At 55.2% G+C, this 15,258-nt stretch overlaps 1 protein-coding gene across 12 annotated transcripts in view; it reads right to left on the bottom strand.

Annotated features, from left to right (window-relative positions):
• Positions 1-13,589, bottom strand: part of TCF7 (transcription factor 7) — a 39,588-nt gene extending 25,999 nt beyond the window's left edge. For 3 of the 12 annotated variants that reach the window (XM_063604226.1, XM_055112691.2, XM_055112685.2), the window contains exons 1-3: positions 7,838-13,589; positions 6,804-6,870; positions 6,158-6,282 (exon numbers count right to left, since the gene is read on the bottom strand). In XM_063604226.1, coding sequence (XP_063460296.1) covers positions 6,158-6,282; positions 6,804-6,870; positions 7,838-8,080 — 435 coding nt within the window. In that variant the 5' untranslated portion in view covers positions 8,081-13,589. Of the gene's footprint in view, positions 1-6,157; positions 6,283-6,803; positions 6,871-7,035; positions 7,511-7,837 lie in introns of those variants that run through there. The other 9 variants (XM_055112686.2, XM_055112689.2, XM_055112688.2 and 6 more) reach the window with 6 other exon arrangements.
• Between the last annotated feature and the right edge of the window lie 1,669 nt (positions 13,590-15,258).

Here is a 15,258-nt window from a genome sequence, read left to right as displayed (position 1 = left end):
GGTCTGCAGGATTGGCCCCCTTCATGGTGCTCTCCTGGCTTTGAAAGGCATCAAGGCTTTGAGGGAGCCACCCTCAAAGTCCCACCTTGGAAGCAGCAGAAAAGAGGCTGCAGATTTTCCAAATGTGATAGCCAATACTACGCAGCCTTCCAAGGAAAGAAAGGTAATTCAAAATAGCTCACAGTCGCACTGCCCACCACAAACCTATTCAATGCAGAGCAACAAAGGCAGAACTCCATATCAGCTGTGCTGAGCCACTGTAAGCATGGGACTCTCACAGCTCAGAACCTACAGCGCACTGGGGCACCAGGGAAGCAAAACGCCTCGACTCTTCCTGCCTCTTGACCCCATAATTCTGTCTGGGTATTATGCTTCAGGAAAATAGTCAAGGTGGAAACGAAAGAGTGATGTGTACAGAACATCATTCACACTGGGAAAGAAGGCAGCCTGGGAGCAAGCCAGAGCCACAGGGGAGGCTGCAAGCAAGGAGGCTGCCCACACCTGTGGCATCGTGGCAAGAATGAGGGGCACGCACAGGGTGGCCATGGCTTCCCAGGCTGATGGCCATGAGGGTTTTTTGCATTTTTTTTTTTTTTTTGAGGAGTCTGGTTCTGTTGCCCAGGCTGGAGTGCAGTGGCGCAATCTTGGTTCACTGCAACCTCTACCTCCCGGGTTCAAGCGATTCTCCTGCCTCAGCCTCCTGAGTAGAGTAGCTGGGATTACAGGCGTGTGCCACCATGCCCGGCTAATTTTTGTATTTTTAGTAGAGACCCGGTTTTACCGTGTTGGCCAGGCTGGTCTTGAACTCCTAACCTCAAATGATCCACCCACCTTGACCTCCCAAAGCGCTGGGATTACAGGCATGAGCCACCGCGCCCAGCCAATCTTTTTTTTTTTTTTTTTTTTTTTTGAAACAAAACAGCTTAAGCTTCTAACATCTCATGTAAAGGACTTCTACATGACTGAGGAAGGGGAGTCTCTTTCAGGTCAATCTTTGGGGTGGTAGGATAGAATTCTGAGAATGCAGTGAGTGGCTGTGGCTCCCTGCCTGGCCCCAGGGATAGCACTTTCCCCTCCTAAGAATCCTGGGTCAGGCAGGGCAGTGAGTAGGTGGCCTGTACACCTGAGTCCCCAGTCCCAGGGTTCAGACCTCCAGACCCCTCCGTGCCCAAGTCCACGTGGGGCCCACAACTGAGCAACCACTGGCCCCAGGGGAGCCAGGCCAGCAAGGGACAAGGGTTCAGTCATGGCTGACTCCCCCTGGCCAGGCCGCACTGGCACCTCCCTGGGCCCCTCCCTGGCACTGCTGCTGGTCCTCACTCCAAATCTGGGAGGAGGGCTCACCACTCCCATTGTGCAGAGGAGGAAATGAACAGCCAGGCTTTCTTAGGGTTAAGCATGGTGAGTGCATTGTAAAGCAGTGCCAACCGTTTGAGCCCGAAGAGTTGCCAGGGCTGGCAAGGCAGCTGGAGCCAAGGGATGAGGAGGGTCCTACTGGGAATGGTCAGAGGAGGCTCCCTGAGGCAGAGACATCTGACTTGAGCCCTGAGTGAGGAACGAGAAGGTGGCGGCTATGTGCAGGGCTGGGGAAGAGACTTCCGAGTGGAGGGAAGCAGTGCAAGAGTCCTGGGGTGGAAAGAAGTTGCTGGCTGTAAGACCCCCTAGGACAGGGAGGGGACTGCTGTCAGGGAGACAGCAAGAGGCTGGTGCAGGTGATGAGGGGCGGCTGGCGGGGGTCCACCCAGGCACTCGGCTGTGATGAGTGGCTTGGACTTTACTGCAAGAGCAATGGGAAGCGAATGTGGGGTCTAATCAGGTGAGAGATGTGATCTGACTCTGTTTTTAAAGGACCCCTGTGGCTGCTACGTGAAGCCTGGACTGTGATTTAGGATGGGGGTTGGGGTGAGGGAGGGGTCCCCTGGAGGCTGTTGCTGCTGTCTGGGTGAGAGATGGCGATGACTGGGGCTTTGGGTGCTGACTGCAGAGTAGTGGGGAGGTTTGGGATGTGTTCAGAGGGAAGCCTGGGGCCTGCCAGTCCCTCCTCTGTCTTCATCTGTTGGACACCCTGTGGCCTTCAGAGTGCTCCTCAGTGGGCCCCCCCTTACAGCCAGGGCTGGGGCCGGCTCTGCCCGGGACACCTCAGTGACAGCGCTCCTCTCGCCAGCTCTGCTTCAGGTCTCTATCTGTCTCCTCGGCTCAGCTGGGCACTCCCGGGGTAGAGCCTGGTTCCAGTCTGGGGGCCCAGTACCTGGTACCAAGCTTGGTGCCAAATTCCCTCCTAATAGGCTTCACTGCAGCCAGGGCTGGTGCTCAACACCAATAACTGACGCTTCCCAGCAAGGCCCACAGCTCGCTCTGGGGCGTGTGGAGGCCGGTGGGTGCTCCTGCACCTACTCATCTCTGCAAAGCTCCTCGGACAGGCTGGCCGTGCATGAGCAGCACTTCCTTCCTCTGCTGGAGCCTTGCTCATACCCTCACCTCCTGCTCCCCCAGGCACGCTCTGGACCTGCCGGGAGCCCCAACATGAGTCCACTGCCTCAGTGAGGCTCCTTCTGCTGGACCTGACACCTGATGCCTGACCCCCTGGCTTGGGGCATCCCCAGGCACCTGGACAACTGTGGAGATCAGGGACAGGGACACATGGCCCCAAGTCTGCAACAGCCAAAGGCCTCAGCCTTTTTATTTAATTTGAGATGTAATTCACATATCATAAAATACACTGTTTTAAAGGGTATATAATTCAGTGGCTTTTAGTATATTCATAAGATTGTGCAGCTGCCACCATGATCTAATTCCAGAACCTATTCATCACCCCAGAAAGTATCTCCATACCCATTAGCAGTCGCTCCCTGGGCCCCTCTTCTGTCAGCCCCTGGCAAGCACTAATCCTCTTTCTGTCTCTATGGATGTGTCTATTCTGGATATTTCATCAAAATGGCAAAAGGCTCGGCATCTGTCTAAGCTACAGACTCCAAGTAGAGCTCATAGAAGAAGCCACAGCTCAATGCGGCCTCATATCAATTTTGGATATGACAAGACTGACTACACTGAGTCTGAGCCTGAGTTTGCCTAAGGAATGATGCCTTACCCATCCCAGAATCCCCCCAAAGTACAGCCTAAGATCAGCTCACTATCTCCCCACTCACCACCTCCACCTACTTTCAGGTCTCAGAGCAGAGCAGAGAAAACCAAACCAAAGTCCGGGCAACACAGTGAGACCCATTGCTACAGAAAGAAAAACAAACTTAGCCGGACATTGTAGTGCATACCTGTAGTCCCAGCTACTCAGAAGGCTGAGGTGGGAGGATGGCTTGAGCCCAGGAGTTTGAGGCTGCAGTGAGCCAAGATCACACCACTGCACTCCAGCCTGGGCAACAGAGTGAGACCTTGTGTCTAAAAAAACACAAACAAACACAAACACAAAACAAAACAAAAAAAACCCTGGTTACTGGTCTAGGCCAGTAACTGCCTGCAAGCCTACATCAATCAGGTGCCTGACAGTGTTCATGGAATAAACTTTGACCTAATTTTTTCTTCCTCAAACAAGCTTAAAAGAAGCCAACTACCAAAAAGAAGGAATCTTTTTGGAAGAAAAAAAAAATGTGTCCCGTGGCAGTTGGCTGTGGGGTGGTCATTCAGCCTATTGCTCCAGGCAAGGTTCGAGCTGGCCTGTTTTGAGGTCTCTAACACAGTAGCCACATGGGCATCCTATCCACACATGGGCAGAGCAGGTCCCTGGTATAGGCTTTCCCTGCTCTTGAGGGAGGTGCAATGACTGGCCTCAAGCCTCTCAGCATAAGTGTTGACCACATAGGTGCCCTCAGAGAGGGCCGGGCAAAGGGCAAGGGGGCCTGGATCTAAGGCCTCTGGCAGGGCCTGAGCAGCAAGCTGTCTGTCCTTTAAAGATGGGCTTGGGAAAGTGACCAGCTTTGGAAAAATCTTCCAAAGGCAGTTTTTCCTCAGGGCCCTTGCAAGGGGCTCCTGACCCAAGAAAAGAAGATCATTCCTGGTTCCAGACACATGAACCTTGAATCCAATAATAAATATGCTTCTAAAATGTGGGGGTGGATTCACTTTGCTTGGTAAAACCCAACCACATTTTCAATGCCCACACGTCTTCAGGTAATGCAAGCAAATGCTCTGACTTGCTATGTGTTTATAACTGGCAGGTTTGCTTAAAAGAGGTTCTCCTACATTCACATACAGCTTCCTCACCGAGTGTCACTCCAACTTACACCTCTGCCTCTGTCCTTTTCTGCAGCCCCACAGAGCAGCTGAGGCCAGGGCACAGAGAGCCAGTCTCACAGCCCGTCCTTTTCCTCCTCCTGTGTGGCCAGAAGCCAGACAGTGGAGACTGTGGCTGCGCGGGGAGGAGGACAAGGGGATTTGTACCTATAGGAGCAGGTGCGATACATAGAAATGTATCTGCTGTAGCTTGAGAAAGACTGAAAGGTGAAAAATAAATGACCCAAGCCAGTGGTGGTGTGCCTCCTCCACTGTCCTGTTAGAGCCTACTCTTGACCCATGTGGCCCAAAGGACACCAAATGGTCCCATCACCCATACCCTGACAGCAGAACGAAGCCCTCCCTGCTCCAGATACTCTCCCAGCACTTGCCCACACCATGAGATGACCTCTGAAAGGAAGCCTTTTCCCTGTGCTGCTGTGGAGCCCCGGGAGGCTGGAGTAGAGCCTTGGGCCTAGGCCTTTTGTCTAATCATGGTTCCACGGTGACCCCAGCCCCTATGCAAGTGGCACACCTGTTGGAAGTTTGGCACTGGTGGGTTATGTCAACCTAGTCCCAAATCTAAGGGTTTATTTACATCTTGCAGGGATCCAAAATGCATCTTTGTTAAGCATGGGCTCACACAGGGTGAGTTCTCTGGATATCACTACATCAGCGGGGGAATGCTGGGGGGGCACACCCCCCATCTCACAGACTTGGAAGGAAGTGAACCACCTCATATACCAAGCCACCCCAGAGCAGAAAGTCGGATACAGAGACTACTCGGAAAACATACTCATTTTACAGATAGGGGCCCAAACGGCAAGGAGCTCATTTCTAGAGCTGGCCATAGAATAGGTTTTCCAGCCTAGGCTTCTGGAAAGAAGCCTATATGTCTTCTCATTCCCACTGGCTTGGCATGCAGCAGCTCTCAGAACTACCCTCTTCACTCCTGGTCTGAAACAGCCTAGCACTTAACTCTCCTCCCTCTGGTGACCCCACTGTAGCCATGTGAGCCTCCAGCCTGCCAGCCCCACCCGCACTGGGCTTACATTCACACCCAACACTCGCTTACCACAGTCCTCCAAACCTTCCACGTACCTTCACCCCAACTTGGACCAACTGAGAAGAGTGTGAAACACGAATTTCTTTAAAAGCGCAGCTGTACTGCTCCAAAGCACTCAGAATAGGTTCTTCACACTTTAGGTCATCTGTACCAATGGGCATGGTTTGTAAAGATCACGAAATCTTTTCAAAGCACTGGGACTTAAAAATATTTAATTCACGAATTAATTAAACTGGTCCCTTCTCAACATCACTGATTTGTAGCACCTTTGCCAACCCTTCCTGGTATGTCTGAGACCAAGCCAGTTTCCTAAGAACCCACTTTCCACACATGGTGTTCAGGGTCCTTCTTTGGCAACGGTACACTCACGCCCGTAAGGACACAGCCGACCGAACACAGCACGTTTCTCCTGCACAACCAGGGGACCTGAACAGATCAGCTTTCCTGCCCATTCCTCCAAGCGCCAAGGAGGCTCAGGGTTTCCTGGGCTAGTTAGAAAGTTAATTGCAAAGCTCTGAACTCAGATCAGAGCAGCGAGGAGCAAGGGTGGTCTCGGCTCAAAAGTTCTCTAAGAAGACCCCCACCCTGGCATCACCCAGCACCAGGACAGAGCCTGCACCTGCTTATGAGCAAGCTGGGAAGACAAAAGCCAAGAGCCAGAGGGCAGGGGGGTGCCCCAGGGCGGCCCCTCCTTCCTTCAGCAAAGTTCTCCTTTTGGTTCAGATCCCACCGGGTGTGTATGGGAAAAAAGACCAGCACAGGAGTCTCGTCTATTTTGTTCCAGGCAGAAGTCTCTTGCCGGTGCCTCACCTACCTGGTCAAGGAGGCTGCAAGCACAGGGCGACACTGGCTGCGGGGTCCACTTACCAGCGGGGGCTGCGGCTGGGGGTGCTGCCCTGCTCCCGAGGGGGGTGGGTAGTGCATGAGCAGATTGAAGGCGGAGTAGACGGTCTCTTTGTACATGCCGCTGGTGCACTCCGGGGCCTTCAGGCCTGGAAAAACCACAGCTGGGTCAGACACACCAGCCCTGGCAGCGGCTGGGACTGAAGGCTGTCTGCTCTTGAGAGAAAAAGAATTGCCAAGGGGTCCCCTGCAAGTTCCTGACTTGGGAAGGAACGGGCTGGGAGTATCGGCAGTGCCAAGTTTTAGGGGAAGGACCTGGAGTGCAGGCCTCCCCGAGGTGGCCCCTACTTGACCTCCCACCCCCCGCCCTCCAACCAAGAAACCTTGGCCAATTCTGTCTCCTGAAGACGGCGGATTAGTCAGTCACCTGGGCAGGAGGGGAGGCGGGGATGGCGGGGGTCTGTTTACTCCTATAAAGGTCAGGGCACCGGAAGTGACTCGACCCGGCGGCGCCCGGGAAGCCCGCCCCCCACTCCCCACCCCTGGGTTCTGCCGCCTCTTGAGCTGCGGTGGGGGAGGCACCCGGCTCCCCGCGGTCCTCGGCGTCCCCGTCCCACCGAGGCCAGGGCCTGAGCGCGACGAAGGGAAGCCGGGCAGGGCAGAAACTCACCGTCCTCCAGGGGCTCTGGAAGTTTGTCCGGGAAGAGTCTCTGCGCAGCGTGTTCCCGCCCGAGAGCCTGGAGGGAGAACCGGAGGGGAGTGAGGGGCGGTGGGACCGCGGGGGTCGGGGCCGACGCCGGGGCAGGGACGCTCTGCGCGCTGGAGACCCCGAGGGCCGCGCGCAACTGGGGCGGCGGGGCGCGGCGACCGCGGGGGAGGAGCCGGCGCCGGCGGGGGCTCACCTCGGCCTCGCCGCGGGCCCCGGCGCCGGCCCCCGGGACCCCCGGGATCCCTGCGCCGCCGGCCGCGCCCTCGGACTCGTTCACGAGCGACGACTTGAGCTCGGCCAGGTCGCGCTCGGGACCGGCGGCGCTGTCGCGGCTCTTGTCGTCCTGCTCCTCGCCCTCATCCTGGAAGGCCAGCAGCTCGTCCGGCGCGCCGAGGTCGTCGCCGCCGCCCGCGCCGCCCCCGCCTGAGTCCAGCTGCGGCATGGTGCACTCCGCCCGCCGGGGCGCGGGGCGCTGGGCGCCGGGAGTGCGGGGCGCGGAGCCGGCCCGGGGGGCGGCGAGCCCGGAGTCCGAACCTCCGAGCCCGGATCGCAGCGGGCGGAGCGCGGGCTGACTCCGCCTGGGCGGGCTGCAGGCGCGGGCTAGGGCGCGGGGCAGAGCGGCTCCGCGAGCTGGCGGGTCGGAACATCAAAGGCGCCGCCGGCCGAGTGCCGGGGGCGGGGCGGGCACTGGGGGCGGGCCCGGCCGGGGGCGGGACACAGGTCCGCCCCGCCTCTCCTCTCCCGGGAGAGGCCGGGACGCGCCCACTCGGCATAGCCTTAAAGGGCTCGCTCTTCCGGAGCGCACCCTGAGCGAGACGTCGGACAAGCCTGGGAATGATCACCTTTCTCCCGAAACGCAGAGACTCTAAAGGGAACTCCTGACCCCGCTTACTCACCTACAACCAGATATTCCCCCTGCTTCCTGCGCCCAGGTTTCTCCTCCGGCTGTGGAGGGCGGGGGTCCCCTAGGCCCTTGGGACTTGGGCGTGGCTTACCATCGCGGCCGTGGTGTGAACTGTATCGTGCCCAGGCTCCAATGCGCCCTGTGCTTTGAACTGGGGGCTTCCTAGGGCTTGAGGCTGCTTGAGGCTGTGCTCGTACCCCAGGGAACCGGCAGCGTTGGAACTCCGCGGCGCTGTTGCGGCTCTTGCCCCATCCTCCATCCCTGTGCCAATCAGGGACTTCCTTCTAGGCCGCCTGCATACAGTGCGAACATAAGTATACCCCCCTTCGCACATTTATTGAGCTCCTGTTGCGTGCAGAGCTTATACATCACACATCTGTGACGGGCCTCTCAGTCAGGCGACGGCTCCGAGCCGCGAACACAGCCAAGAGCACCAGACCTCAGCCGATCCTCCAAGTCCCAGCCCCTATGACTCTCCCAACTCGGTTCCGTGACTAGAACCTGCAGCCCGGAGACTCGGAACTTTGGGCAGCCACGTGGGCGCGGGATTCCGACATGGGTCGCTCGTCCACAGCAACTCAACCCTAGAAGTCGCATTTAGGGAGCCCATGACTCTGAAGTTGACCCTGGCCTGACTAACCCTCTAACCCTCGCTCGATCCAGGCTGAAACATCTAGATTTGCGGAGCGCGGGAAAGTGCCTGGATTCCAGCACATCTGTATGGCACCCGGGTCTGCGTCCACGCGGGCCTCCACGGCACGCTTGGCCTGGCTCAGCCCCTGCATCTACAAAAGACGCCGGTCCTTTGGATCGCGATGCAGTCAACAGCAGCCCCCCTAGCAGGTTTCTGTGCTGGGTTCACTGTAGACGCTCACGCCTCTTCTGAGAGCAGTTGGGATAGAGGGTATTTGGGGGAGGGCCGGGTATTGGACGCCTCTCCCTCTGAGGGCCCCACAGGACCCCTGGCAGCGGTGCAAAGCCGGGCCGGAAGACAGCCGTGCCTCCCTCCGGGTCCAGGCCCAGCGTGGCTGGCTGTGGATCAAAGAGCTAGGCCATGCTTCCCTGTGTTCAGATCCTATCTGTGCCCGCCCAGCCGGGTGTCTCGGACACCAGCCCCCACACCCCCCTCCGCTGCCACCTCCGGGCTAGGGTGCCCACTTTTCCTCCTTTCCCCAGGCTGGGGCTGGGGGGTGGCATGGGCACGAGTGCTCAGCTTGGTGATGGAGATGAGGGGGACCCTGCCCATTAGGTCTCCCCAGCCTCTTCCCAGGGTGGGCTTGCCGCTCAGTCTCGCCTCATCTGCTCCGGATTGGCGGGGAAGGGGGGGCTCGGCCCTGCCCGGAGGGGAGAGGTACAGGGACGGGAGTTCAGAGCCTCCGCCACCTCAACTCCTGAGGTTATAGGTAGGGTCTGGCTTAGGGTGAGCCTCCTCTGGGACAGCTGAAAGGGAATCCGGATCTGCCCAACCCAATGGCTTTAGGGGTCCTCATGTGTTTGTAGGGAACCCTGGTTCAGCAGGAACCTCCTCCAGAATAGCTGTCCCCAGACCCATGAGTTCCGCCGACACAGATCAGTGGAGGCTGAAGTGTTCTCCAGTCCTTGGAGAAAGGAGAAAAGTCAGAACAACAGTGAGGTTCTTTTTGTTTTGTTTTGTTTTCTCAGTAAGGTTAAAACTTTCCAGCTTCGTATTAGCCTTTAATCAAGGATTATGCCCTTACTGCTTTATTGGTGTGAAAACATCCTTTCTTTACTAAAATGGTGGTGGGACAAGTGTTTTTTTTCATGTCTTTATTTGGTGAAAGAACATAAGGAACATTTTTTTCCCCATCTGTTAACTCCCCCACTCTCAAGTTTCTTTGGACATTTTATAGTCTGGGAACAACTGTCCTATGGGGTCATAGCTCCAACTCCCCACCCTGCTGGCTGGAACCAGAGGAGAGGGTGGGTGAGTAGGGAGAGTGGGACTGTGAGGAGGCGTGAGGGAGAGAAGGGCTGAGTCACAGGCATCCACAGCCACACTGAAATCAGTCTGAAGGCTTGCTAAGGGATCATCTACTGTGTACCTAGCCCTGGCTTGGGCTGTGGAGAGGGAAGGGCTAGAGGTGTCTGCCTTCCAGGAGCCATTGGCTGCTTTGAGAAGCTGAAGAGTTATTAGAGCCGATTTAGGTGCTAGAGTAGTCTATACAGATAATGGACAGAAAGAGCTCAGATATGGTGAGATCAATGTGGACTAGAGTAGTCAGGGTGGCTTCCTGAAGGAGGTAGATTTCATGTGGGCCTGGATGGCTTAGGAGGGTTTGGAAAGCTGGAAAGGAACAAGAGCTCTGATTTGTTCCCCAGAAGTTGGTGCGGCCCCACAGGAGTCCCTGGTCTAGTCAGCACTGATTCCTTCACCATCGTCTACACAACGACCAACCTCATATACTGAGTGATTACTATGTGCCAGGCATCCTGTCAAGAGCTTCACACACATTATCTCATTTAATCATCACACCAACCCTGTGACATAGGGACTCGTATCCCCATTTGACTAATGAGGAAACTGAAGCTCAGAGAGATGAAGTCACCTAAGTTCTCACAGCTTGAAAATGAAGGTGTCAGAATTCGAAACCCAAGCAGTCTGACTCCTGAGCCCACATCCTAACTATCACACTCTAGTGTTCCATTATAAAATTCCAGAGGGAGTCCTTATTTGCTTTGTGGTCTTGGCAGACAAATGCTGACAAATAAGCTGTCACTAATCTGGAGCCCTGACTTTCTGGGTGGCTCATGTTGCATGAAAGGGGCCATCAACAGGATTAGGGAATCATCTTGGTGGTCTGTATAGGGGGCCCAAGACCTTTGCTGGCAGAGAGGGCCTAGAACCTCTCCCTTGAACCAGACAGATCTCAGTGTGTACCATCTCTCTCCTGAGCCCACCCGAGGCCACCTGTTCTGGGAATTGGCTCAGATCACATACACAGATGATAGACACTGGGGTTCTTCCACAGGGTAGTGAGTGCAATCTGCTGTGGTTGCCCCCCTGGAGGTGACCGGGGAGTTTCAGGACCAGGACCAGCTGCAAGGAGGCCCCAAAGTCTTCTGGATTCATCCAGACCAGGCCAGGGCTGGTGATTTAATAAGGCTTCATCTTCACGCAAATGAGCTTGCACTAGTCAGATGCTGCAAACAGGACTAAGTCAGGACTCCCAAGGCTTGAGGGTTGTTGGAGCAGATGAGCTCCAGCTTTAGATTTGGGCAGTCTTAAGTTTCCATCTCTGCCGTGCCACTTACTAGCTGTGGGACCCCAGGCAGATTGCTGACCCTCTCTGAGCCTCAGTCTCCCCATAGGTTAAATGGGTGTCATACGCAGGCCTGCCCTGCTCTGTTGGAGTGCAGTCGAGATGAACCACAGTACCCTAGTGAAGAGCTTAGAACAGCAGCCTGGTGCATTCCAAGTGTCTAATGGGTGCTCTTGAATGAGATATTTTTCGGAAGCTGTTAGGCTAATTGGCTCTTCATGTAACGTCATGTAAATCATCTGAATGTTCTCATGGCCTGAGCCCACTTAATCATGGCTAAAGCTGAAAATATACATTTCCTTTCCTTTTCTTTCAAGCTCCTTTAACATGAAAGGCCCACGTGAACTCTGACCTTTTCTAACAGGGAGACCCTTGAAATGTGGCATTTCCAGAAAACGTCTCAAAGGAGCCCCAGATGGATTTAGTAAATTACAGCAAGGAGAGGTTGTGAGCGGCGTCTCTTCCTGCTCACCAGCCCGCCTGGCATCCTGTTGGGGCTTGCCCAAAGCCGCCGGGAGGCTGGGCTGCTGGCTCTGGGCAGGAGCACTTCCCATGGAGCATCCTCTCAGGGCAAAACCCGGTCACAGGTCCTAGAGGTAGACTGTGGTTTGTTACTAGAAACACGGTTTGCTTTCTGGAAACTCTGTGTAGTTTCACTGTTTGTTGGGGCGTGTGTGTCCATGTGTGTGCATGTAGGTGGTTGTGACCTACAGAAAGGCAAGCACACACAATTGCTGGGATGCTGCTACTCTGCATCAGGTACCAGGCAGCTGCCCTTAAAATGAAGCAAGGGGGCTTTGGGGTCAGTTCTTTCTTCATAAGGAAGGAAGGACTCTTCTGTGGGTTCTCCCCTCCTGCTCCATCCCTCGGACTTCATACAATAACCAAGAATTGTTATTAAAATAAAGACTTAATAACAAAATTGGCAGTTCATATTTCCTGATGAAATCCTAAGGAAACCTGGCCAAATTGGCTTGAGAGGTGATGGGCAAATTATGAGAAGAGCTGCCCCAGAGCTTCACAGGGCTTGTTAGGACTATTCCCATGGGTTATTTTTCCCACATTGTGCCAGCCATTGTTCCTGATGAATGGGTTTGGGGTTCCCTCACCAGAAGGAAACATTAGGCTTGAATTTCCCCAGGAAGGGGTCTAGAGTCAGAGACACCAAGGTGGCGACAGCGAAGGCAAACGTGGAGTGGCCACTGTGTGCCAGGTCCTAGGCTGCCAGGTGTACCAGTTGTCCAAGGGGTCGGGAGTGCCAACCTATGTCCTAGTCCCTGACCCAACACTGGCTTGCCGAGTGAAGTCAAGTCAGTCCTCTGCCTTCTTTGGGCCCAAATTCACCTGGAAGCTGCAGATGCCTCTAAGTTCTTTTTTTTTTTTTTTTGAGATGCAGCCTTGCTCTTATTGCCTAGGCTGGAGGGCAGTGGCACGATCTCGGCTCACTGCAACCTCTGCCTCCCAGGTTCAAGCAATTCTCCTACCTCAGCCTACCCAGTAGCTGGGATTACAGGCACCTGCCACCACGCTCGGCTAATTTTTGTATTTTTGGTAGAGATGGAGTTTCACCATGTTGGCCATGCTGGTCTCGAACTCCTGACCTCAGCTGATTCAACCACCTTGGCCTCCCAAAGTGCTGGGATTACAGGCGTGAGCCACCGCACCTGGCCAGGTGCCTCTAAGTTCTAAGGATGCCATGAAGAGGTTATGGCCTTGAGACCAGAGGTGAGAGACAAGCGGCATCACAAATGCAGCAGAAGGTGGAGCACACCAAGTCCTGGTGTTCACGTGGGAGTCACCTGCAGCTTCACAGAGGAATACGCCTGCACTAAATCCTATGTGGCCTGGGGAGACAGCCTCAGACACACTGAGAGAGGAATGTCTTATTGAGAAAGAACTATTCAATATCGCTTTTTAAGACATGGCTATACAGGGCTTTGTTGCTTATCCCTAGGGCCTGGCACAGAACTGGCAACCTGCAGTGCTCAGAAGTTTTTGGATGGATGGCTGAATGGAAGGATGGATCATCCATAGCAGTGATCACTTAGAATCCAGGAAGTAGTTAGCAGGCCCCGTACCTGCCGTCAGGCAACTCACCATCTTGTGGAAGACATCAGGCGCTAAAGAGGCTCTGGGAGCCAGGGGTTCAGAAACCCTCCTGGCTGTTTTATGCATGTCATGGCACACAACATGGCAGTTAGGGAGGGCTTCCTGGAGGAAGGAGGTCCTAGGTCAGCCTAGGAGAGAAGAGGGATTAAAGAGGATGTGGCCTTTTCCAGGTGGGGCAGTAAGCCACACTCTGGGTGATGGTGGACTTTGACCCCATAGGGTCCCTGGGACCTAGGTGAACTAGGCCCTGGGGGAGAGTTTGGCCATCCATTGAACCTTGCCTAGAATGGCACCTTATCATGTCTCAGTTCCTGCAGTCCTCCAACCCTTGCCACCTAGGACAATTCCTCCAAGTATTCCCTCCCCAGGACACTGGCTCTCCCTGTCTGCCCTCTCTCCTAGAATAGACTACCTCCCAGTATATGACCCACTGCCTTGCATGGGGCTTCAAGACTTTCCTGGCTCAGTGCCCCGAGGAAAGCTCACCCTCTTATTCCATATTCACCCCTCTCCAGTCCAGGACAACAGGGGTAGTAGGGGAAGGAGCAACGGGATGTGGTGGGCAGGGTAAATTTGAAGAGGACCTGTACCAGATCCTGTAGTCACTGCTCACCACAGCTCTAACCAGGCCTCCCGCCTGCCCAAATGGATTCTCACTTCTTGGGATCATGGCACCTTCATCTGTGGCCTTGCTGGATACTAACATGGGCCAAGCATACTGTGGCACTTAATAAATGCTTTCTGCCCAGGGGATGGGGCTGTTGCATAATGGTCCAATGTGTTTCCTCAGGCTCCCAGGGTGGGGGTTGGGAGTGGGGACGGACGGGTTTCCAGTTCCTTTGTTAGCTGGGCATTCTGCAGTCTGAGGCGTCTTTTTCTTTTTAAGGCCATTCCTGGTCTCTTCCTAATCCAGGAAGCCTCCCCGCCTCCCCAGGTCTGCAGAGATACTTTCTCCTTTCAGGAGTCCCATTGCCTTTAGAATTGAAGCCACCATCATATCCTGAGCTGTTGGCCTCTGTTTCCTGTGAGTGAGTCTCCTGTCCCTCTGCTACTGTGTCTTTGTTTTCTGTTGGTCAAGAGCTGAGCTTGAAACTCACAGCCTGGGTGTGAAATCAGCTTCTCCACTTACTCAGTGTGAGCGGGACCTTGGGCAAGCCACCCGCTTCCTGGAGCCTTCTTTTTCTCATCTGTTAAGTGGGGGTAAGAGTAATATTTGTCTCAAAGAGCTGGGAAGAAGTGGGGGTAAGAGTAATATTTGTCTCAAAGAGCTGGGAAGATGGGATGAGTTCCTGCTTGTAGAGTACTTAGCCCAATGTCTAGGGCAGAGTAGATACTTGCTGAGTGGTGACTGTTGTCACTTATTGTTCCCAGGCAGCAGGGCTGAGCTCAGGACCAGGCCTGTCATGGTGCTTAGCATCTGTTGCCTGAGCAAGCAGCTGCCTTTGCAATCCTGCAATCTTGCAGGGGTCATGGGTGGAGAGTGGGGACCAGGGTGGGGAGGGCACCAGGAATCCTGCTTTCTGAGGCCAGGCTGAGGCTGCCAGGACGTTCAGCCTGAGTGGTGACTCCTCTTGCCAAGAGATGGCCATCTCCAGATGTCTGCAGGTTGGAGGAGCCGGCTGGCCATGTAGGGGCCTGGGGGCAGAGACAGGACTAATGGGAGGAAATTACACAGAGAGATTTCATCTTGGCTTGAGGAAGCACGTCTAGCAGTCAGAGCTGGCCAGCCATGGCCCAGCCGGGCTGCAGCAGAGGCAGCGAGCTCCCTGTCACCAGAGGTGTATGAGCAGAGGCTGGGGGCTCTCTAGGAAGGGAAGCCACGGAGGGGCTGTCTGCCCTCCTGGCCCCTCTGAGGCTGTGAGCAGTCCCTTCTACTTCCTGTGCGGCTCTGCCCATCGCTTGGCCCGGTTGAGCCTACTGCAGGCATCTGACCAGCTGCAGGCTCTGAGGTGAGTGTGAGGGCAAAGGTTTGGACACCTCTGGCTCCAAAGTGGGGCTGGAGGCTGGAGCAGGGGTGGTCTCTGTAAGAGTCTGATCTCGAGGGGGCCTCATACCAACAACATCACCTTCTTTTTGGAGAGGCAGCCTAGTGGAGTGGCTGGTAGCCTTAGGCCTTCTGGGG

The sequence above is a fragment of the Pan paniscus genome, chromosome 4 (assembly GCF_029289425.2).
Source record: "Pan paniscus chromosome 4, NHGRI_mPanPan1-v2.0_pri, whole genome shotgun sequence".
NCBI classification, from domain to species: Eukaryota; Metazoa; Chordata; class Mammalia; order Primates; family Hominidae; genus Pan; species Pan paniscus.
Note: the sequence above shows the minus strand (reverse complement) of the source record. Positions and strands in the feature narration are given on the sequence as shown.